General features: G+C 37.7%; 2 protein-coding genes and 1 long non-coding RNA gene across 3 annotated transcripts in view; 1 reads left to right on the plus strand and 2 right to left on the minus strand.

Moving 5' to 3' along the window:
* Positions 1–4,770, minus strand: part of LOC113470963 — a 7,903-nt gene extending 3,133 nt beyond the window's left edge. The window contains exons 1-2 of the mRNA XM_026829769.1: positions 4,024–4,770; positions 3,723–3,799 (exon numbers count right to left, since the gene is read on the minus strand). Of these exons, the coding sequence (XP_026685570.1) occupies positions 3,723–3,799; positions 4,024–4,167 (221 nt within the window). The 5' untranslated portion in view covers positions 4,168–4,770. The remainder of the gene's footprint in view (positions 1–3,722; positions 3,800–4,023) is intronic.
* Positions 4,771–11,708: 6,938 nt separating this feature from the next.
* On the minus strand, positions 11,709–14,606 carry LOC103517795 (proteasome inhibitor PI31 subunit-like). The gene is made up of 5 exons (XM_008482841.3): positions 14,295–14,606; positions 13,778–13,930; positions 13,359–13,630; positions 12,725–12,874; positions 11,709–12,211 (listed from the first exon to the last, which is right to left on the minus strand). Exons 1-5 carry the CDS (start codon positions 14,433–14,435, stop codon positions 12,043–12,045), a joined length of 885 nt encoding a protein of 294 aa, XP_008481063.1. The 5' UTR covers positions 14,436–14,606; the 3' UTR covers positions 11,709–12,042.
* A 1,080-nt stretch (positions 14,607–15,686) lies between these two features.
* On the plus strand, positions 15,687–18,403 carry LOC108253496. Its single transcript, XR_001809758.2, has 2 exons — positions 15,687–16,491; positions 17,513–18,403. It is a non-coding gene; the product is annotated as an uncharacterized LOC108253496 (long non-coding RNA).
* The last annotated feature ends 6,507 nt before the right edge of the window (positions 18,404–24,910 follow it).

The following is a 24,910-nucleotide window of genomic DNA, read 5'->3' on the forward strand; positions in this document are numbered from 1 at the left end:
CTCCCCCCCACCCCTCCGGAAGTGACCCTGTTAATGCTGAAGCCGTTGAAATGTTTTTATCAAACTAATGTGTCACCAGGAGTGGGATTTATGTCACGAGGGAGAGGAAACGTTTAATATCCCATCCCCAATATGCCTACTGTCCCTCCTCTGATGTCTCTTCTCCTATTTTCCCCACTATCCCTCGAATATCCCTTTTCCCTAGGACTTGAAATAATTCCTCCCTCTGATGTCCCTTTTCCTTATGACTTGAAATAATTCCTCCCTCTGATGTCCCTTTTCCTTGTGACTTGAAATAATTCCCCCTCTGATGTCCCTTTCTCCCCAGGACTTGAAATAATTCCCCCTCTGATGTCCCTTTTCCTTATGACTTGAAATAATTCCCCCTCTGATGCCCCTTTCTCCCCAGGACTTGAAATAAATCCCCCTTCTAATGTCCCTTCTCCCCTTAACTGAAATAAATCCCCCCTCTGATGTCCCTTTCTCCCCAGGACTTGAAATAAATCCCTCTGATGTCCCTTTCTCCCTATGACTAGAAATAATTCCCCCCTCTAAATGTCTCTTCTCCCATTATGCCCACTATCCCTCGAATATCCCTTTCTCCCTATGGCTAGAAATAACATTATAACATCAATAACAACTTGATCCCATGTGACAAAACCTAACAAGTGAGGGAAATATTAGACATGGAAAATAATGCAAAACATGCAGATTATTATAGGTCTGTATTTGTTATCGAATGTGATTCAAACTTGATAAATGTTTTAGCATGCTATAATTAAATATCAAGAAAAGTATAGAAGTACATAAAAAAGGTAAAAACTTGAAAAGTGTAGTCTAAAAAAGGTAAAAAGCTAGTCATTCTGTAAAAAATTAAAAAGTATTAAATTTGAGTTTTAAGTTTCTAACATCTGTTTTAAAAGTGACACGTTTTCCTTCCCGGAGCAGTTGATTTTATCCTTCAAAAGCGTGCCAATAAGAAAACGTGCGTCCACACGGTCGTTCGTTCGGTCGATCAACACCGACTGAAGACTGAACCCGTAGAAATCAAATGACTTTGGTAAAAAAAAAAAAAATAGTGTGGACGTGTTTCAGGCTATGTCGATCGACAAAAATGTAAACGCTGCTTTAATGTCTTCATAGGGGCTTTTGGATCATTTGGAAACAGAATGCAAACAGCATATCGCGCGAATCGGAGAAAAAAAATCCCCCGAAGGTCGTCGGATTTATTAAAATCACGACTATAATAAAATTATTTTATATTCTCTTCATGGGAAGAAGAGTCATAAAAATGACTCGAATTCTTCGCCCAACCCATTCTCACAAATTCCACCAGAAATGCCCAGGGGGATCATCAACTTGGCCATCCAACGTCCTTTAGTCCAAACTTGAGTCATCATGAGGATTTGGCTACTAAAATCATTATTATCATTAAATTTATTATTTCACGAGGATTTAGCTACTAATATCATTATTATTATCATTAAATTTATTATTTATTACTATCCGAATGGTACAATACCTGCCCGACAACTTTCTTCTGGTGTCCCAGTAACCTTGGGTCTATTCGGAGTTTGGCACACTCCCCAAGTTCAATCAACTGGTCAGTGGTCAGCCACCTCTATAAGTCAGTGTGGTAGCTGGAAGCTAGGACTGACTATTCGCGGATTTGATTCTCATTCCTCATGGGTGACAGAAAATGCTAGGTATATTTATATCAATAGATGGTTTTTGCAACCAAAATTAGCATGACGTTTTGAAAGAAACCCCTGCGCATGTGCAGAAACAAGTTTTCGTCAAATATTCAGATTTTTTTTCAAGACCTTTTAGGTTCACCAGAGGATTAGAATGAGGTATAGTAGACGAACATAGTCCTAACCCCTAACCACCAGTATAAACAAAACCTGGATAATAATAGGTAGTGAGCTGATGCCTACAATTCCTACATAATGGTCTTTCTATTACTCAATTTGCAATATTCTTATAACCACAAAACCTCATAGCTCATACCAGTATGCGTGCTTAGGACACCCATAATCCACAATACTCGATCTCGGTGTTCAAATATATCTCAAGCGAATAAGGGTGGATTAGAATGGTCTTGTGGAAAGAAGGAGAAATAATGTTGCTAGACATTAATCTAACCTTGGGCCTTCAGTTTGAAATCATGTCCAAAGGTGTTTTGGGTGATTCAAAAGCCCAGATATTTCCTTGGCGAAAGTGCCAGAGAGGGGAACAATAAAATAAGGCTATAGCAAGTGAACAGTTTTTACTTAAACTATCAAGGGCAGTTTTGACGGAAGAACAAGACAGGTACGGGGAAATTCCAGCTATAACTCGGTACCTACAGTGTGAAGAAATGACTAGAATTGTCACCTCTCAAGAATGCATGGAAATGGAGATAGACAGAGGATCGTAAATCGTTGGGGACCTACAACTGCAACTACAATTACTATTGCAGTACGTTGGCAATTAATGACCACGATGACGTCAAACAATGATGATGATTGATAATGCATCCGAGGTGGTCTCTACAACCTGAGAACCTGGTGAGGACACTTGATTAGCTACAATAGCTACTGTGTTGATTCGCTTGGACAAATGATTTAGTCAAAACCTGCACTGCATATTGGTGTAAGTAGGGCCATCGGCTATAATAAACGCTATGTAAATGCAGTTTCTTTGTGTTATTATGTCACAACCTTGGTGCTCACTGCAGCATTGTAGGATTTTCCCAATATCTCAATAATCCTAAAATCCAATGTTTACCTACCATGCTATGGGCATTTATATGTCATAGCTACTCATTTTCCTCACGAGGCTGAGTGGGCCCCGCAACAGCCAGTCACGGAATCAATCATTTGCATGATACAAATTTCTTGACCCCGCCGGGAATCGAACCCGGGTCTCCCGCGTGCAAGGCGAGCGCAGTGACCACTACGCCATGGGAGCTGACTTAATAAACGCTATACATATGTCACTGCGACCTCGTTAGATCTTTTGTGAACCTGCATTTTACTTTTTGAGCCTTCAAAGAAATCTAGACTTTGTTTTCCATGAAGAGAGTATACGTAAACGTAACCCCGCAAAGCCAAGGGATCACGACCGTAAGCGCGACCCCGCGAAGCCCCAGATGCGGAAAGAGCAAAATTTTCATTAGGTACTTCCTTATCGCATAATGTAGAGATCTCAAAATGACATCTTCTATGAGACATTCAAATTTTCACAAACATTGTTTCTGTGGAACATCGAGGTTTTCTATGGATTTTCTCGAAAGAGAGAAACAATTAAAATACATTTAAGAAACTGCTCCGACTTTAAGTTGCCAAAAGACACAACATAAAATTATTCAAGCTGACATTTTCTTCCTCTTTCTTCTTATTCTTGTTATTACATAGCTTCTTCTATGAGACATAAACTTGTAGGGACTTTCTCTGTGAAAACACAGAGATTCCTTGGAAAATTTCTCTACGAAAAGACGAAAGATAGAGATATTCTTCTCAACAGTAAAATTGACAACTTTCATGAACATTCTCTAGGGATTCTCTCAATAGAAAACGTTCTCCATGGATTTTCTCAATAGAAAACATTCTCTATGGATTTTCTCAATGGAAAAATAGACAGTTAAGGAGTTGGAAAAATAGACAGTTAAGGAGTTTCTCTGTGAAAAGACATGGAAATTTTCTCTACGGAAATTGTCTATGGATTTTCAACAATCTCACCTCTTAAACGCGGCTCGGTCTGGAGAATCCACATAGTACACTTCGTGGTGTATAGGATTCCCCTTCTTCATCGCCACCAGGATCAGTTAAGGAGTTTCTCTGTGAAAAGACATTGAAATTTTCTCTACAGAAATTGTCTATGGATTTTCAACAATCTCACCTCTTAAACGCGGCTCGGTCTGGAGAATCCACATAGTACACTTCGTGTTGTATAGGATTCCCCTTCTTCATCGCCACCAGGACCAGGTTGCCATTCTTCTTGTGCATCATATCACTTTCGCTGTGACTGCGAATCTGCCACCAGGACCAGATTGCCATTCTTCTTGTGCATCATATCACTTTCGCTGTGACTGCGAATCTTGACTAGCTTCAACATGGCGCCCAACTTTTGGTTACAGCAGGTTAGACAGGAGGTTTCCTTCGGCGGTGACGAACAAGACACCATAATCCGAAAACCAAATTGGTTTCACATGGTTTCCCTAGGATCACGTGGATTTCCCGGCGGGTTTTCACATGGTTTTTAGCCGGAAGAATGCGAATAAAATCCAACACAAACTTTATGGTAATAGGTTGAGATCTTATTGGCACGCTTTTGAAGGATAAAATCAACTGCTCCGGGAAGGAAAACGTGTCACTTTTAAAACAGATGTTAGAAACTTAAAACTCAAATTTAATACTTTTTAATTTTTTACAGAATGACTAGCTTTTTACCTTTTTTAGACTACACTTTTCAAGTTTTTACCTTTTTTATGTACTTCTATACTTTTCTTGATATTTAATTATAGCATGCTAAAACATTTATCAAGTTTGAATCACATTCGATAACAAATACAGACCTATAATAATCTGCATGTTTTGCATTATTTTCCATGTCTAATATTTCCCTCACTTGTTAGGTTTTGTCACATGGGATCAAGTTGTTATTGATGTTATAATGTTATTTCTAGCCATAGGGAGAAAGGGATATTCGAGGGATAGTGGGCATAATGGGAGAAGAGACATTTAGAGGGGGGAATTATTTCTAGTCATAGGGAGAAAGGGACATCAGAGGGATTTATTTCAAGTCCTGGGGAGAAAGGGACATCAGAGGGGGGATTTATTTCAGTTAAGGGGAGAAGGGACATTAGAAGGGGGATTTATTTCAAGTCCTGGGGAGAAAGGGGCATCAGAGGGGAAAGTTATTTCAAATCATAGGGAAAAGGAACAGCACAGGGGGATTTATTTGAAGTCCTAGGGAAAAGGGATATTCGAGAGATAATGGGAGAAGAGACATCAGAGAAGGGACAGTAGGCATATTGGGGATGGGATATTAAACGTTTCCTCTCCCTCGTGACATAAATCCCACTCCTGGTGACACATTAGTTTGATAAAAACATTTCAACGGCTTCAGCATTAACAGGGTCACTTCCGGAGGGGTGGGGGGAGGAGGGGAAAGGGTGGGGGGGAGAGAAGGGGGTGGGGGAGGTTCAAATACCTTCAATATTCATCTATCTTTCAGAGGAAAAGAGAACTTCTTTAAAAGGTAAACCAGTACTACTTTTTCCCCTAACGTTACTACAAGACTTCATGCCCTTCTTTGGAGAATTCCTTAGTGTGCTGCATTTAGGTAGCGCCCTAACCAGAACTAAACCAGGAATACCAGGAAAAAAGGGGGCCTCTGCGGAATAATTTACATGAATTAGAACAAGCTAATTTCTTCACAAAAAGCTAATCCTCCACTAATCTTTGGATTTTTGTCTACACCAATATGTCAATTTATTATGGATATTGCACCTCTCACAAAAATTGCACAAGATAATTACCAATTTTCGAGGTTTTTTATCCACAGATACACAACCTTCGGACTGTAAAATCAATTTAATGGTTGTAAAACTCATGATGACCCCTATCTTATCGTTGACATTACCATAAAACATAAACATGATGACTCATAAAAAAACAACAAGCATTCCTATAACGACCACCATAATGCACACAAAACATTTGGACAGTCAATATCAACACATCAATAATGCACAATAGTTAAATATACCTTTAGTCTATGCTAGAGCACACAACTCTGTGAATATACAGGTATATCATACGGATATAGGTACATATATCATAATTATGTATACTTATGTGTATAATATAGGTTAGCCATCGAAATACATAAAATGATGCACTAAAGAACTGATAATTACAATAATGACAGAGTCCACAAGAGGTAAAAACCACAAGTTGAAAAGGTCATCCGAAGCGTGCAAGGGATGCACTCTGTTTTCCAAAGGTCATTTTGATAGAGTTCAGTGTCAATAATAGCTACCAATACTTTTGAATATACAGTAAATTATAGACATAGATAGGGAGTAAGCACCTATGTGATATACTTAACATCTATGTATATGATAGACTTCACTTAACAACATGTGTGATGTACAACATATTTAACTACTGGAAAGAAATTGATATGTCAAGACCACACGCGCTTTCCACTGACATGCATTCATGTCTAGGAATATAACTGTAGTAAAGTGTGGCAAAATGATGTTTTGGACAGGACAAATCTACATACAGAACTTGCGGGTATCACACATAAATCGGTAGTGCATAAAATAAATGTATGATGAGATGATAATATGTAAAAATCATCCATAAATTTCCTCAAACAATGTGGATCTATCGAAATCATGGACAAGGCAAATCTCATAAAAGACTGAAACTCTTGATATTGCATTTATGTATGATATGATGATAATAATCTATAAAATCATAAATAAATTTCCTCGAATATAAATTGAATCTATATGGAAATCATGGTAAAATTCCAGCTCTCTATGAAATTTTGGGCAAGGCAAATAAAACTTGGTACTCTTGGGCGTGTCATAAACACATTTATGTTATCATTAAAATCATCCATAAATTTCCTCAAAAACATAATTGAGTATAATGACGGCCATACACGCTCAAATAAAGGCAAAATCTGACGAAATTAAAAGAAATATAAAGGCAACTACCGACGAAATTAAAGAAATCTAAAGGCAAAACCCGACGAAATTAAAGAAATGAATACGAATTCTGACGAAATTAAAGAAAACGTAAGCAAAATTTTTTAATCGGACACGTCTTTAAGCTACTTGTACGCGTGATGGATACCAACTGAGATGGATACTAACTTACTAACATTACTAACTGACTAACATGAGTCAGGTCTGACCTGACTGAAAGTCCTACATGGATAGTATAGTAATAGTATACGGTACAGTAATCGCCAAGTTATGCTAAACATAAGCTTAGCCAGTGATAGCTTTGATAGCTATCGATATGGCTCTATGAATTTTCCCTTATCGTTGGAACTATAAGTTGAGACATATGGGGATAGGACTATAAAACAGGGCTGAATTTAGGGCGAGGCCCTCGTTATAGATGGATATAGGACTAAATCACAGGGCCGAATTTATGACCACGGCCCTTGTCTCGGCCTCCCCCCCCCTCCTAAATCTGTCTAGCTGTAGGGTGTTAAACAAGGAGTAGACCAGTTTAGTCTGGCTAGGGGACTTTAAACAGGGAGTATGCCAGCCTAAAATTTCCCTTGCTAAAGAAATAGCAAAGATTGAGTGCGAAAGGCATCCACTCGAAAAAATTGTAACCAAAACCAAATGTCAGCCCAAAGCAATCACCCTAGGGCTGATTGAGAGGCTGGCGAAAAACGCAAAACCTGTCTGCACACGGGAAAAGGCGAAGAGTACCTAGAATACTAGATAATGTGATTGAAAATCACACTTTTTTTAGCGCAGAGACTGGGGACCCAGAACAGATATTTTCCCCTATTTCCCGATCTTGAAAATTTGACCCAATTACAATACTTTCTCATAAGCTTGCTTAGGTTCCCTATACACTATACATAATATGTTACCCGTATTATGAGTAACATGTTACCCATATTATGGGTAACAGTCAGCTCCCATGGCGTAGTGGTCACTGCGCTCGCCTTGCACGCGGGAGACCCGGGTTCGATTCCCGGCGGGGTCAAGCTTTGTATCACGCAAATGATTGATTCCGTGACTGGCTATTGCGGGGCCCACTCAGCCTCGTGAGGAAAATGAGTAGCTATGACATATAAATGCGCATAGCGACCGGTACCAGCATGGTAGTTAATTGGGAGCTGGATTATTGCGATATATGTATTTGGAAAAATCCTACAATGCTGCAGTGAGCACCAAAGTTGTGAAATAATAACACAAAGAAAGACATTTATTTATTTATATTATGGGTAACATGGCATGGCATACATAAGTTACCCATTGTCTGAGTGTCTGAACAATGGAAGCAGCCACATTAGTAAGACATTAATATCCAATAGTGTCCCCTCTCGTCTAACGTCATGACTGTATGACCATTAGGTTAATTGCCCAGGGCAAACTTAATGGTAAGTACCTACTAATTGTCATCACTATACCGGTTTAGTCTCTAGATACCTAGTTAAATGTCTAGATTTGTACGTCGTGGTAGATTTCTCATAGGTATTTACCTACTATGTATATGTATATGTACGAGTATGATATGTGTATTGAGTCTATTGAGTTGTTTTTCTTGTTGGCAGTGATGCTGTTAATGGCAGTTTAGTTTAGAGAGAATGAACCTTGCCCGTTCAGGATAAAATCCGCCCCGGGTGAATCGAGCCTCTAGCGCTTACAAGATAGACGCGCTACTCTCCCTAGCGCTTACAAGGCAGGTGCGCTTCCCTCCAAGCTAACTAGGCTGGCTCTCTAAGTGAGAATCCTGCCATTAAAGCTTTAAAAGAATGGGTGTGTTCGCCCATGATTCGACCCAAAAAGGGAATCGATAAAAGGTAAAAAATCATTGAAAGATTCGTGTCAACAAATTTTCTTCGACAAAAAATAAACAACATCCATTGAAAAAATGGCAGATCGCGGATATCAAGTTGAATAGGAAACTATTGTGAGAAGCAACGTGTAAGATCAATGTTGACATAATGGGTTCTCAGTTCCTACTACAAACTCTCAAGTAGGTATGTACCTACTTACGAGTACATTGGTCCTCTGAATAAAAATATGTTTCAACTTTCAACCACTTATGAAACATGTATTACATTCGGTTTCTTGCCTGTGTCATAGCATACCAGTCCCATAGTTTGTCTCTGATCTCACCATTTTGTAACAAATGGGTTAGTAGTTATGTAAATCAGCCAGGCATTTGCCATTTCTATGCCACCCTCACTCAGGGGTGATGCTCAAAAGTTTGAGAGCCACTCTATACCTAGTGTGATTGTGCTGTGTGATGGAAATAGTTTGCGAGGGGGAGAATAATAAAGTTTAGTAACCTCAGTGTGTACCTATTGTACATCACAAGACTTGCAAGCCAGAGGCCCTGGGCCCATTTTATTCCACACACTATTTTTCTTATCACATACAGAGCAACAGATAAGATACTTGGGTATTAAAAAAAAAAAAAAAAAAAATAGAAAATTCTGAGTCACGTTCAAATGGCATGACTACTTAGTACCTACTTATCTGCTTATTTCAGATTTACAACTACTCTGAGGTACCTCCTAGCTACATATCTTATTTACATTGAGATTGAAAATATTGAGAGTAGGTACAATCTTGCTAGTAAAACATCTGCACCCTAAATTGGACCCCTTGAAAAACTTGACTTCCACTAACACCCAGACACCCAGAATCCCATCTTTATAACAAGTTCTTTGCTCTATGTTCAAGATAGGATTTGAATAGGTCATTTCAGCAAAAACTCTTTGCCTGAGATTTTTTTTTTTTTTTTTAATATAATCTTTTTCAGGAGGCTGCCCACAAGGTTTCGCTCCGAGACCTGAGCCCCAACAACATCAACACTAGTCAAACTGTCAGAAACAAGCTACAGGAATACCTGCTCACACAAACAGGAAAACTGTGGCCAATTGGAATAATGTTGGAGGGAACTGTTATTATTGGCAATTGTCATTTCTTGCTCTTTGATCTATGGCATCTAATGTCTCAATAAGTTAACCTTTGGAACTTGAAATTGAAGGCAACACCTACCAACAACATCGAGTAGCCAACACTAGTCAAACTGTCAGAATTAAGCTACAGGAATACCTGCTCACACAAACAGGAAAACTGTGGCCAATTGGAATAATGTTGGAGGGAACTGTTATTATCGGCAATTGTCATTTCTTGCTCTTTGATCTATGGCATCTAATGTCTCAATAAGTTAACCTTTGGAACTTGAAATTGAAGGCAACACCTATTAAGTAAGGCAGTATCATATGGATTGCACCTACTCGGTAATAGGCGGAGAGACAGTGCATTTGGCTGAGGACTTGGTAGGAGAAATACATGCCCATGGGAAAATATTGGGCCTTGCTCAGCTGCCAAATTTTGTCTCGTACCCATTGGAAATTATTGTAGGTTTGAGTCCAATCTCCAAATTAATTTCTTTTATCTTTCTTGGTTTTCTCTCTCCATGTTGGTCCAAATTTACAGACCCGGGGCTATTTCAAACTGTTTCAACAATGCAAAGCTTTTAGTAGCTATTTTATAAAGTGCATTTTGATTGATACACAAGTGCAATAGTCAAAATCTGAGCGCACGACAGTGCACCATACCCAGTTTCAGTTGTTTCTTCATGACATACCTATCTAAAAATTTTAAAGCTTTGCAGTGGCTGAACAGAACAGATTCACAATTCCCAAGTTGATAATTTCATTTGGTCAATTGCCAATTGATTGCATGTCAATCTGCTGTTCAAATGGTAAGTAGGTACAGATTTGAATATTTATGAGATGAGGCAAAAGTACCAGAGAAATGGGATAACAGTCTCTTTTCTCTGTATGAAGAAGAAGAAAATAAGGCAATTTTGCATTTGGTGTGGAAAGTACTTATGGGGACAAAAGCATGGTGGAAATGACGGGGGAAATTACTTACACTCTGTATTTGCTGTCCTTCATCAACTCCGTCTCCTCGGCGGGACATGAACCCATGATCTCGGGATTGTTGAGTCACTTCAGTTGTAGCAAAACCATTCACATGATCAGAAATCAGAATAGAGTTCTAGGTCTGTCACACAAGTAGAGCACTTTAAAAAGTTCCTTTTAAAACGACTTGAACAGACCACCTACCTACGAAAGGAGTTAAAAGGTAAGTTGATTGAAAGATGGGGTTTATTTTAAGGGAAACAGTAACTGTAACCCGAAAATCTGAATATTTCCGAATTATCCTACAGAAAAAAATTCAGGAATGATTTTTTTTTTTGTAAAAAGACAAAAAAGTAAATAAAAAGGATTATTTTTTCAATGGTGACGTCTCCTTCAGCTGAGAAGAAAAACATACTGGTGGCGCTATCTATTGAAATTGCTTGGAAGCTTGTGCCCTAGTGATAAGGAACGTCAAAAATACCGCGAAAAATCCCTTTCCCCATCCGTAAAAAAAATCCCACTGTGTAATGCGGATTGCGTGCCTTCATAATTTCACGGCTATAGGGACCTATCTATTTGCTTGTGTCTGCAACCCAAAGATTTTTTACTTTCTATTACTACAGTATAGCGGAGCTATAGGTACTAGTAATGAAAGTATTGCAATCGGTCCAAATTTTCAAAATCGGGAAATGGTTGGAAATATCCGTTTTGGGATCCCCTGATGTCAAAAAAGTGATTTTTAGCCCATGGTCTGTACGTATGTATGTACGTACATACGTATGTATATGTACCCACGTATGTAACGTATGTATGTACTACAGGTTTTTAAAAACTAGGTACATATTGCAGTAAATTGCTTCGGGCTTGGAAACCTTGGACTGGCAGAATACAAATTTAATCTAAATGAAATGCAAAACACAAAAGTACTCGTAATTATTTTTGTTAATTGTTACAAAACAAAACTTGGTTCTATTTCTGGTACATAAAAAAGAAGTTCCGATTTCTTTTAATGAGTAACCTTTCAAAGAGCTAAAAAATGCTAGTAAAATTATTTCACCATGATAAAGAACATATTGGTTAAAGTTAAAACTTTATATAAGAGAAGCAGGTAAACGTTCAGATGAGTCTATTAGGTTTACAATAGAAAAAGACCATTAACAAAAATTCGCTTGAAAAATTAATCTTCACATTCGTACACAACTGTGCCCCTTACAGAGACAAATTCTCTCTTCATTAAACATACTGGTTCGTTACATAACCCAATTTCTCTCTTCATTAAACATACTGGCTCGTTACATAAACAAATTCTCTCTTCAGACTCTTAATTAAACATACTGGCTCATTACATAAACAAAGTCTCTCTTCACATAACCATACTGGCTCCTTACATAAACAAATTCTCTCTCTTCACATAAACATATCATCGTACCCAGGAGGTAACATATCAGGGTTGGAGCCAGTACCAGGTAATCTTGGGCCACTGCGAGGTCGACTATCAGGCCCCCTCAGACCAAAATCTGACTCCGGATCAGGAGGCCCGAACGGGTCAAACCTCGCCCCTGGCGGTATTGCTCCCCTGAAAACAAAGGAACAACAATATTTGTTGATAAAGGTTTTATTTTCTTTTTAATCCAACGAATCCAGATTGGATAGATTCAAGGATCTGGATTTAATAAATTTGAGATTTCCATTCACTGTATTCGGATTTTGAATCCATGCCTTTTTTGTCAAAATTAATGTGGATTGGATGGATTCATTAGATTCGAAAAAAAACCTCCCAAAGTCAATTTACATCCCCCTGTTTTCCTTTTAAAAACTTCAAGGTGGAAAATTTGACAGTGGAATAACTAGGTACATTTGCAAAAATATTTTGTTGAATGGATCCCTGAATACAGTCTCAGAGGCATTCTCTACCACTTATCTCAGGTCTGTGGCCTATACCTACAACAATCCTTGCAGCCTTGAACTCCTTATCGCCCACATCCCAATCTGCACACGTACAGAAAAAAAAGAGAAAAAGAGGTGTTGTTTTTCAATTTTCTGTGAAAGAAATACAAAATAACAGGTTCTCTGTGAACCTTCTTCTTACCTTGGCAAGCCAGGACCTGGCAATCCAGCATTAGGATCAATTCGACTTCTCCTATCCTGGGAGAAAGGATCAAACAGCATACCTCCCCCAGGGGAACCACCCATGCCTGACAGAGGGTCCAAATCAGAACGACCATAGTTGAAAGGATCCCTGAAATAATGTTAAATTGTTATTATTTAATGTTTCCTTTGTTTTACCAAGTGTATGTACTAAAATAAGTTAACAAAAACTCAGCCACCCTTGTTTGGTTGATAGCACGTCTGCCTTGTAAGTGCTAGGCAGCTGTTTCGATTCCCCCCAGAGGCAGATATTATCCTGAAGGAATAATGTTCATTCACAGAATGGCTGGCTTTCTTCTATCCTGTTTTCCTTCTCTTGATTTCGGGACAATGAGACCTTAGCAGTTAAAAAAAAATAATAATAATAAAAAAAAAAAAAAAAAAAAGCAGAGGCAACTTTAAAAAAAGTGTTTTGGGAACTACCTTTGTTAAGCTTTACCCAACCTAGCAGAGGCTACTTGCCAAGTTTGTGTATTTTCAGACACTTGAACAAGGACATGGTATGACAAATGTGGTTCTGCCCATCAAAAGACAATTTGGTTCTCAAAGGGAGGGAGAAAGAGTTTAACGCTTACACTCTGGATGGTATGTTGGGGCCTCCTATCATGAGAGGGTCTCGTCTAGGTTGTGGTAGTACACACACATTCACTCTATCAGGTTCTGCAGGCTTGGTCTGTGTTGAGCTTTCCTTGCTCAATTCTTGTTGTTGGGGAGAAATCAAGTTGTTTTGAATGTGGTTGCCGATGTCACAATACTTGGGAAACATGGTGGCTATAGGTCCACTCAATGATTTGACTTCTTGTTGTGAATTGAAAGAAACACTGGTCACATTCAAGTCTTCAGCTCTCTGTAGGTAACAAACAAGTTATTTAAAAGGTGCAAAATATTTTTTTTTCAACTCAATAAGTTTGAATTTAGTTTGTGTAAAAATGTTTGTTTCACCATAACTTTTTAGAAGATTCTCTTACTTTGATAAATTATGCCAGAAACTTACCACAAAATTGAAAATTATATTCACATCATTCTTCAGTCCCCTCAGAGTGAAAAGCTTTCCGCTTGAATCCAGATAACGTATTGCGTAGGTTTCTCTACTACTCCATCCATCAGGTAAGATTTCCGTCTTCTCAGCATTTTCTGGAACATCAACCTGCAAACAGACATTTTATATGGTGTTATACACAAGTTTCTACAGAAGGAAAAAAAAAAGAAAAGAAAAAAACATGTGAAAGACAAGCAGTGAGAGCTAGCCTTGTTAGATTGGAGGTCAGTCACCTGCCTTATAAGTGCTAGGTTACTAGTTTGATTCCCATCCAGAGTTAACTGTATCCTAAAAAGATAGGTTTGTTCTTAGAACAGCAGAAAGCCTTCCCCTATCCTTTTATCATTCTCTCTTCAATTTTAAGACAGTAAGACCTCCATTGTTAACTGTTCTCTCTACCAAAACCCTTTTCTTCTAAGTAGGTACATTTAAAAAATACATGATACAATGATCTCGTTAAGTTTGAACTTACATTTTCTCCTAATCCAATGCACAGGAACTCGTTCTTGATCAGCAGCCAGTGTATAAAAACAACCAATGCATCATCTTCTTTCTTAATACTCTCTCGAGCTATCTTCAAATGAACTTCCAACCCAACTGTGTTGAAAGACATGATAAGGATTATCCGACTTCACATCCAACGGATGATCTCAAACGTAATTTCCCAAGCTAGAAAGACTGACAGATAATGAATGAAGGATAATGTTTCAATTCCTCTGGAAAATTGTCTCAAAAACAAGGCAAAATGAACAGAAAACTTGTAGTGGTTAAAAATTTCACAAATCAGCAAACTCTAATCTCCAAATTAATTTCTTTTATCTTTCTAGGTTTTCTCTCTCCATGTTGGTCCAAATTTACAGACCCAGGGCTATTTCAAACTGTTTCAACAATGCAAAGCTTTTAGTCTATTTTATAAAGTGCATTTTGATTGATACACAAGTGCTATAGTCAAAATCTGAGTGCACGACAGTGCACCATACCCAGTTTCAATTGTTTCTTCATGACATACCTATCTAAAAATTCTAAAGCTTTGAAGTGGCTGAACAGAACAGATTCACGATTCCCAAGTTGATAATTTCATTTGGTCAATTGCCAATTCATTGCATGTCACTCTGCTGTTCAAATGGTAGGTACAGATTTGAATATTCATGAAATGAGGCAAAAGTGCCAGAGAAATGGGATAACAGTCTCTTTTCTCTGTATGATGATGAAGAAGAAAATAAGGCAATTTTGCATTTGGTTTGGAAAGTACCTATGGGGCAAAAGCATGGTGGAAATGATGGGGGAAATTACTTACACTCTGTATTTGCTGTCCTTCATCAACTCCGTCTCCTCGGCGGGACACGAACTCATGATCTCCGAATTGTTGAGTCACTTCAGTTGTAGCAAAACCATTCACATGATCAGAATAGATAGAGTTCTAGGTATGACACACAAGTAGAGCACTTTAAAAAGTTCCTTTTAAAACGACTTGAACAGACCACCTACCTACGAAAGGAGTTAAAAGGTAAGTTAATTGAAAGATGGGGTTTATTATACGGGAAACAGTAATTGTAACCCGAAAATCTGAATATTTCCGAATTATCCTACAGAAAAAAAAATTCAGGAATGATTTTTTTTTTTGTAAAAAGACAAAAAACCTAAAAAGTAAATAGACGTCTCCTTCAGTTGAGAAGAAAAACATACTGGTGGCGCTATCTATTGAAATTGCTTGGAAGCTTGTGCCCTAGTGATAAGGAACGTCAAAAATACCGCGAGGTTCTTTTGGTAAAAGCCCTCTCAAAAAAAAAAGGCTTTAGAAAAGCACGCGATTAGTTGAGTCTTAAATAAAACCAAGGATAAAATAAAACATGGGAAACAAGGTGGAATTCAAAATAAATAAAATTCACAACTGTATGTATATTGTCTAAAATAAATCATTTGAATATTGCAATAAACAATTTAAATAGAGATTTTATTTAGTAGAGGTAAGCAAGGGAGCCTCTACCTAACTCCGTTCATGGTATCTTGAGACAAAATAAATAACCACAAAGCTACTAGGATAAGTTCGCCCCCGGGCGGGAATCGAACCCGCGACCTAGCGCTTACAAGACCAGCCCGCTACTTTCCAAGCTAACTAGGCTAGTTCGCGTTGTTTAAATCCAGCTTTCAATGACAAAAGGCCTTCACAGCTTTTGGCTGATCCTTTCTAAGATCTCTCTTGTCCCAAGATATAATGCACGGAGTTTCAAAATGCCCACCACTCACGCTCGGTCTGTCAGATAGTTGGAAGGTGGATGGCGGGAAAAGCTTGAGACTTAGGTTTGACAGACTGTCTGAGAGACCACGGTCTAAAGCTTTTTCCAGCACACGCGTTCCAACTATCAAACATACCGTGGTCTTTCAGACTCGAGACGGTCTGACAGACCTAAATTTCAAGCTTTTTCCTCCACACACGTTCTGACAGTCTGTCGGACGGTCTGAGAGTGAATGGCGGGCATAACGCATAAACTATAAATAAAATTTCAAGGATAAAAAATACTATCAACAAGGTTGCGTGCATGGGGTGTATGGGATGAATTTCATGAATATAGGTACCTACCCACCTAAACTAGTGCTTAAGTGATGCCTACTGGGGGCTTACTGGAAAGCCCAAAGGAGTATTTCTCAGGCCAGCCACACAATATCAGGTATACGTATGTATATGTACCCACGTATGTAACGTATGTATGTACTACAGGTTTTTAAAAACTAGGTACATATTGCAGTAAATTGCTTCGGGCTTGGAAACCTTGGACTGGCAGAATACAAATTTAATCTAAATGAAATGCAAAACACAAAAGTACTCGTAATTATTTTTGTTAATTGTTACAAAACAAAACTTGGTTCTATTTCTGGTACATAAAAAAGAAGTTCCGATTTATCTTTTAATGAGTAACCTTTCAAAGAGCTAAAAAATGCTAGTAAAATTATTTCACCATGATAAAGAACATATTGGTTAAAGTTAAAACTGGCAGAATACAAATTTAATCTAAATGAAATGCAAAACACAAAAGTAATTATTTTTGTTACAAAACAAAACTTGGTTCTATTTCTGGTACATAAAAAAGAAGTTCCGATTTCTTTTAATGAGTAACCTTTCAAAGAGCTAAAAAATGCTAGTAAAATTATTTCACCATGATAAAGAACATATTGGTTAAAGTTAAAACTTTATATAAGAGAAGCAGGTAAACGTTCAGATGAGTCTATTAGGTTTACAATAGAAAAAGACCATTAACAAAAATTCGCTTGAAAAATTAATCTTCACATTCGTACACAACACACAACTGTGCCCCTTACAGAGACAAATTCTCTCTTCATTAAACATACTGGCTCGTTACATAACCCAATTTCTCTCTTCATTAAACATACTGGCTCGTTACATAAACAAATTCTCTCTTCAGACTCTTAATTAAACATACTGGCTCATTACATAAACAAAGTCTCTCTTCACATAACCATACTGGCTCCTTACATAAACAAATTCTCTCTCTTCACATAAACATATCATCGTACCCAGGAGGTAACATATCAGGGTTGGAGCCAGTACCAGGTAATCTTGGGCCACTGCGAGGTCGACTATCAGGCCTAAACTAGTGCTTAAGTGATGCCTACTGGGGGCTTACTGGAAAGCCCAAAGGAGTATTTCTCAGGCCAGCCACACAATATCAGGTAGACCTGACAGGCGCACCTGTCAGGTCTAGCTGAAAATGAGTGGCTGGCATGATGTAGATGTGTAAAAAGTGAGTTATAAAAAAGAAGTACTCTTTTCAGTGGACTACTTAGTTAATGAGTCAGATCGTAAAACGCGCAGCTTACGTAATGGGATATAGTAGGTACAGGGAGTTCGGATCTGACTCACTGAGTTGTCCACTCAAAAGAGTAGTTCTTTTTTATAACTCACTCACTGTCTACACATCTCAAGAAAATAGTTAATCTCTAAGTGTAAAGCCATATAAGAATATCTAAATGTACCTACAACCGATACCTAGGTACATAAATGTGTGGGCCCGATTCCACTTGTCGTTCGGGAAAAAATCGTGTCGTGTGTAGTGGGAACACTCTCGTTTAAATTACATTGCCTACAGGACATTCGGAAAAAAATCGGATGAAACTCACAAGTGGAAACGGCCCTTATATGAGTTAATTTTTGGCTAAATTCCCTTTAGGATTTTTTTTTTTTTCAACATCATTTTCTAAATATTCTAAAAGTAGGTACACGCTGTGCTCTTAATTTGTAAATTCACCGGAAAATTTGTGCGTTCAGAAAAATGTGTTTGGATATGACGGAGGACTCAGTAACTTTGTGAAGTTCCATATGAATTGAGATGAAAATATAATGACCGATACTCTTCACTTTCATCTCAATTCAATTTATAATCCTCTATCCTAAATCACTCCACCAAATGAGTTGAGCTTAGATAAAAAGCTTAGCTAAAGCTAAAAGCAGTAAATATATATTTTAATGACTTTCATTTCATAGTTTCTTAATATTAAACATTTTAATCTATTTAATTAACCAGAGAATCTCAACAATACGACGAGCGAATTAATGATCTTTCCGGATAAAGATGAAAAGGGAGATATTAAACATTTCAAACAGTAAAAAAAAAGACTTTTGTCAACTCAATAAGTTTGAATTTAGTTTGTGTAAAAATGTTTGTTTCACCATAACTTTTTAGAAGATTCTCTTACTTTGATCCTATCTGTTGAGCACCTAGCTGTTAAAACGCAAGTTAAGACAACGAAACCTACAACTTTAAGACAACACATTTAGAAGGCATTTTTGACTGGGATCTTTAGGTTGACAATTTTTAACTCGAAAACGTTTTCTTTATTCTTACGAATGTCAGATTGTCTTCTTCTTCTTCTTTGTCATTTGCCTTAGACTTAGACCTACCCTAACGGGTGTCAGGGTCCAACGGCGAAAATCATTCCTCTGCCTGGAAATTCTTTTGATCTCAGAAAAGGATTTTTCTCTTGAATTTGCGATGAAATGTTCCAAGTTCCGAATCGTGTCCTTATTCTAGTCCAAAATTGTTTCCGTGGGCAAATTCCAGATCCGTCCGTTGTTTTTCCGAGGGTTGATTGTTTTCTCTGGATCGTTTTTGTGTCTAGAGGGGGGATCGGCCAATCTCTAGAACATTTTTGGCCAATAATCCATGTAGGTATATGCATTTCTGATGCAATACACTACTGACCTGGGACGTCTTGATACATAGACCAACCAGGCTGCCAGCTCTTGCTCGGGACCCCTGGACTGCCAATTCCCGTAAAACGTATAACCGAAGTTATCCCTGGGGGTGTCAGATTGTCAGTTGTACATAATCTCAGGCCAAGGAGCCATCTCAATCCTCCCTGTTAAACCGAAATACCCTAATATTAGACGTAGCGACTACAAAATAATTATAAATTTAAACAACTTGCAAATTGGAACGAATGTCATTGAACGTTAAGTGAACTCCTTAGAACAAAACCAAATAAACTTGAGTGATTTTCACACCTAGAAACTGAGAGAGTGAAAAAAAGGATAATTTTCATTATTTGTTCAATTTTTAATAGGATATAAAAATTTACAAAACAGCGAACAATTTCAACCAGTATAAATTAAACGACTAGATAATTATTTTACGATACGATTATTCAATTAATAAATAAAATAATCAAAATCAATAAATCAATTTGAAACTTTGAATTTCAAAATAATTTTAAGAGTACAAAGTTTCAATTTATTGGTGTATTTTGAAAACAAAAAAAAAGTTCCTCTTCAACCGTATTTTCGAGGGAAAGATTGGGTGAAAGGCTACAACTTCTACAACCGTTCTTCTGGCTACCAAAAAGAAAAGACTAATTTCTTAATTTATAGAGCTAAAAAAAGCATTAACTAAAAGAATATCTATCTATACTTCTATACCTAATACCTCTTATAAAGCTCTACATTCCATTCTGAAGCTGAAGCAAAACCTTGTTTTCCGAAGATCGACCGGCGCAAACGACAAGTTTTACACATATGTATACGTAGTTAAAGCGTCTAATAATGATAAAAAAAGAGAACATTTTAAATTTTTACTACCTACATTATTTCTCTTGGTGTGTGATCAATCCTACCTAACTACTATGAACCTACCTATCTATACGTACTATCTACCAACATAATATTTATAAAAGTTTAATTCCTTCAAAAACTAAGCTTTAAAAAAAAGATCAGTACCTATATCAAAGATACCATGAGATCGAATTTCGGGTTATTCAGTTAACATCATGCACGCTTGCCCGTGAAAAAGGAAGAAACAGAGAAGATCAGAAAAGATATAATGAAAGAATAAACAAAAAAGTATCCGGAGAGTTAGGAACAGTAAAAAGAAGAGAGATCGAGCTGACAGGACACAGACACAAACAGAAAAACAGATAAACGAACAAAAAAAAGAAAAAAAAAATGAAAATGCAACATAGTGGAACGAACAATAACATACAATTTTTTCCCAACAATTATTTAATATAATAATAAAATTTTGTAGAGAGCAGGTATCCAAGAAAATGTGTTTCTACCTAATTCTACAACATACATGGGTAAGTAGTAAAGAAGTAAAAAAAAAAAAAAAAAAAAATAACAGATTTCGTGACAAAACTTTTATAAAAAGAATAAAACCATTTAAATATAACGAAAACCGTCTTCGGTGAGATATAAAAATAACGGAAAATCGTATTCGCTAAATTACAACAAATAGCTCCACTACGAGTCCGGAAAATAAAGGCAGATTCCCAATATAATGTTTAAGTCACCCATCCATTTATTGGCCTTGCTCGGCGTAGCTTAACATAGGTGACGCTAAGCCGGTCTTAAATGATCGACTGAAGTGTTATCTAAAACTTTCTCGCTTTGAGTTCATAGGTCGTCGCGACAAATTTCGAGCTTTTCAACTCACTGAATGGCACAAAAAAATTACCAAAAGGTAAGTATCACAGACCACAGAAAAGACACAGAGATTTCGTGACAAAACGATGCGTTATAAAAAGAATAAAACCATTTAAATATAACGAAAATCGTCTTCGGTGAGATATAAAAATAACGGAAAATCGTATTCGCTAAATTACAACAAATAGCTCCACTACGAGTCCGGAAAATAAAGGCAAAATCTGACGAAATTAAAAGAAATATAAAGGCAACTACCGACGAAATTAAAGAAATCTAAAGGCAAAACCCGACGAAATTAAAGAAATGAATACGAATTCTGACGAAATTAAAGAAAACGTAAGCAAAATTTTTTAATCGGACACGTCTTTAAGCTACTTGTACGCGTGATGGATACCAACTGAGATGGATACTAACTTACTAACATTACTAACTGACTAACATGAGTCAGGTCTGACCTGACTGAAAGTCCTACATGGATAGTATAGTAATAGTATACGGTACAGTAATCGCCAAGTTATGCTAAACATAAGCTTAGCCAGTGATAGCTTTGATAGCTATCGATATGGCTCTATGAATTTTCCCTTATCGTTGGAACTATAAGTTGAGACATATGGGGATAGGACTATAAAACAGGGCTGAATTTAGGGCGAGGCCCTCGTTATAGATGGATATAGGACTAAATCACAGGGCCGAATTTATGACCACGGCCCTTGTCTCGGCCTCCCCCCCCCTCCTAAATCTGTCTAGCTGTAGGGTGTTAAACAAGGAGTAGACCAGTTTAGTCTGGCTAGGGGACTTTAAACAGGGAGTATGCCAGCCTAAAATTTCCCTTGCTAAAGAAATAGCAAAGATTGAGTGCGAAAGGCATCCACTCGAAAAAATTGTAACCAAAACCAAATGTCAGCCCAAAGCAATCACCCTAGGGCTGATTGAGAGGCTGGCGAAAAACGCAAAACCTGTCTGCACACGGGAAAAGGCGAAGAGTACCTAGAATACTAGATAATGTGATTGAAAATCACACTTTTTTTAGCGCAGAGACTGGGGACCCAGAACAGATATTTTCCCCTATTTCCCGATCTTGAAAATTTGACCCAATTACAATACTTTCTCATAAGCTTGCTTAGGTTCCCTATACACTATACATAATATGTTACCCGTATTATGAGTAACATGTTACCCATATTATGGGTAACAGTCAGCTCCCATGGCGTAGTGGTCACTGCGCTCGCCTTGCACGCGGGAGACCCGGGTTCGATTCCCGGCGGGGTCAAGAACTTTGTATCACGCAAATGATTGATTCCGTGACTGGCTATTGCGGGGCCCACTCAGCCTCGTGAGGAAAATGAGTAGCTATGACATATAAATGCGCATAGCGACCGGTACCAGCATGGTAGTTAATTGGGAGCTGGATTATTGCGATATATGTATTTGGAAAAATCCTACAATGCTGCAGTGAGCACCAAAGTTGTGAAATAATAACACAAAGAAAGACATTTATTTATTTATATTATGGGTAACATGGCATGGCATACATAAGTTACCCATTGTCTGAGTGTCTGAACAATGGAAGCAGCCACATTAGTAAGACATTAATATCCAATAGTGTCCCCTCTCGTCTAACGTCATGACTGTATGACCATTAGGTTAATTGCCCAGGGCAAACTTAATGGTAAGTACCTACTAATTGTCATCACTATACCGGTTTAGTCTCTAGATACCTAGTTAAATGTCTAGATTTGTACGTCGTGGTAGATTTCTCATAGGTATTTACCTACTATGTATATGTATATGTACGAGTATGATATGTGTATTGAGTCTATTGAGTTGTTTTTCTTGTTGGCAGTGATGCTGTTAATGGCAGTTTAGTTTAGCTTTTGAAATGCTGGTGAGACCAGAGACAACACGGTTCTTCCGTGTAAGAAAGAAAAAATCAAAGAAGAATATGCATCATTTCAAATGCTAAATAAACTGCCATTAACAGCATCACTGCCAACAAGAAAAACAACTCAATAGACTCAATACACATGATTGTTTTACAGTTCTTTAAAAGAAGGTTCAATATGTAGGTATTTAATTGAACACTTGTATAAAGCCAGCTTGGAACGTAGAGCCTGCCTTGTAGGTACTATAGGTCGTCGGTTCGATTCCAGCCCGGGACGAACTTTTATAACTGTGGATAATGTTCGTTCTTTGAAGTCGGTAGGTACCTACATATGGCTATTAGCTTTCTCGTGTCAGCTCCCATGGCGTAGTAGTCACTGCGCTCGCCTTGCACGCGGGAGACCCGGGTTCAATTCCCGGCGGGGTCAAGAAATTTGTATCATGCAAATGATTGATACCGTTTCAACATTTCAAATAAATTTAGAATAGGGAATCATCTTGATGGGGACTCAGTAACTTTGTAACTTCATAGAGAATCATCTATTGAGAACGTTGAACCACTTATCTAAATGACAATGACCTACCAATCCTACCGAGACCAACGACCACTCTACTGTCAACAAGTGACAACTTGGAATCGCCGAGTATCGATCAAGGAACTCTCTGAACAGCAGTCAACACTCTCCCCCAAGTCATACTCCGAGGAAACTAAAAGAGATGATGAATATGAGGATATTGACATTATCTCCTCAACTGTTGATCCTGTTTCCAAGAATAATGATACTAATAAGGAGAGCAAAAATAAACAAATAATCAAAACCTAGTTTTTGAACTTGGTCATATAAATGGCTTTTTTGTCAATTTTTCATGTCGGTTCTGGGATTCGAACTGCAGTTCCTCCGGTTACGAATCAAATGCCTCAAATACTGCTAACTGCTAGGACTAAATAATTATAAATACACTATTTCTATGATGACCAACTATTTTATAATAAGAGTGTTAACACCCTTTGTAAAGAGTACGTTAACACCATTTTTCAATGTATTGATTCGGTCCCCAAAGTATCGTGTTGGTATTGCTCAAACCTATGAACGCAAACCAAATTTAACATTTTCAAACATAGCTTTCAAACTTTCCATTGGAACTATGCACGAATTTATGTTAAAAGTCCTGGCAAAAGACTTCTTCGCCCTGAAGCAATAAAACAACTATGTATATTGTATATGTTAAAAGTCCTAGAAAAGAACTAATTCACTCCGAAGATGTAAAACATGGGAATAGAGAATCTCCATCTTTCGGTGCCAAAACACACAGAAGAACACACATGGGACATTTTCTACAGACTGATGTAGATCCTAAACACAAAGATAAACCAGACTCAAACACATGCCATTCAACGTGTAGAGATTACAGTGGATCTTACTACCTTAATCAACTTTTTTAGAAAACCTTTTTTCGGGTTTTGGGGCTTGAACGAGAGCCAAAGAATACCTGATACCTGACTGCTCTGATGTCAGTTTTGGCAGTACACTAACTGCACTGTCAAAAACTGCAGTTTCGGCAGACTAACACGATCTTATGAATAACAGTTAACATGACGAAATCAGTTCTGTTCTCACAAGACCATGAAATCTTTTGTGTTCACTCATCAAGTCATCAGATTGAAATTTCAAATTCCTAAGACTCAAGTCTCACATCTTCCTGATTTAAAATTCGTCGGGGCCCTGTTGGTCGGGTCCAGTGATATCACGCTAGCTTAGTCACACAGTTCGATGTTCACCATGGGCGGAAAAAAATGCACTCATATTTCGATTATAAGAATTTCAGGTTTTTTAGAAGTTTGAGAGAGAGAACTGTAACTGCTAAGGTCTTATCGTCCCGAAAGCGAAGAGAGAAGGAAGACAGGATAGGAGAAAGCCAGCCGTTCAGAGAATCTCAAAAAATAACTGCACTGGATGCCTATAAATTATTGATGATGTTTACACGCGACTTTAATAATTGAAGAGAAGCAATGATAGTGAAATGTTTCGTGAAATATCAACACAAAGTACATCCCCCCTATAACAATGAAAATGACAAGGGGGCAATCATTGAGCCCATTCACTCAAAATTGAAAGTAAAGAAAATTGTGAACTTTTCGTTGTATTGGTATTGAAGAATGTATGGGGGGAAATGCTGTTGAAGTTCAGAAAATAAGTATTGAGCTAAGAAAAAACATAAAAAGAGCTGTCATATGTCAAATTTATTTTTATTTATTTATTTATTTAATATAC

Source organism: Diaphorina citri, unplaced genomic scaffold, assembly GCF_000475195.1.
Source record: "Diaphorina citri unplaced genomic scaffold, Diaci psyllid genome assembly version 1.1 scaffold1964, whole genome shotgun sequence".
In the NCBI taxonomy this organism is placed as follows: domain Eukaryota; kingdom Metazoa; phylum Arthropoda; class Insecta; order Hemiptera; family Psyllidae; genus Diaphorina; species Diaphorina citri.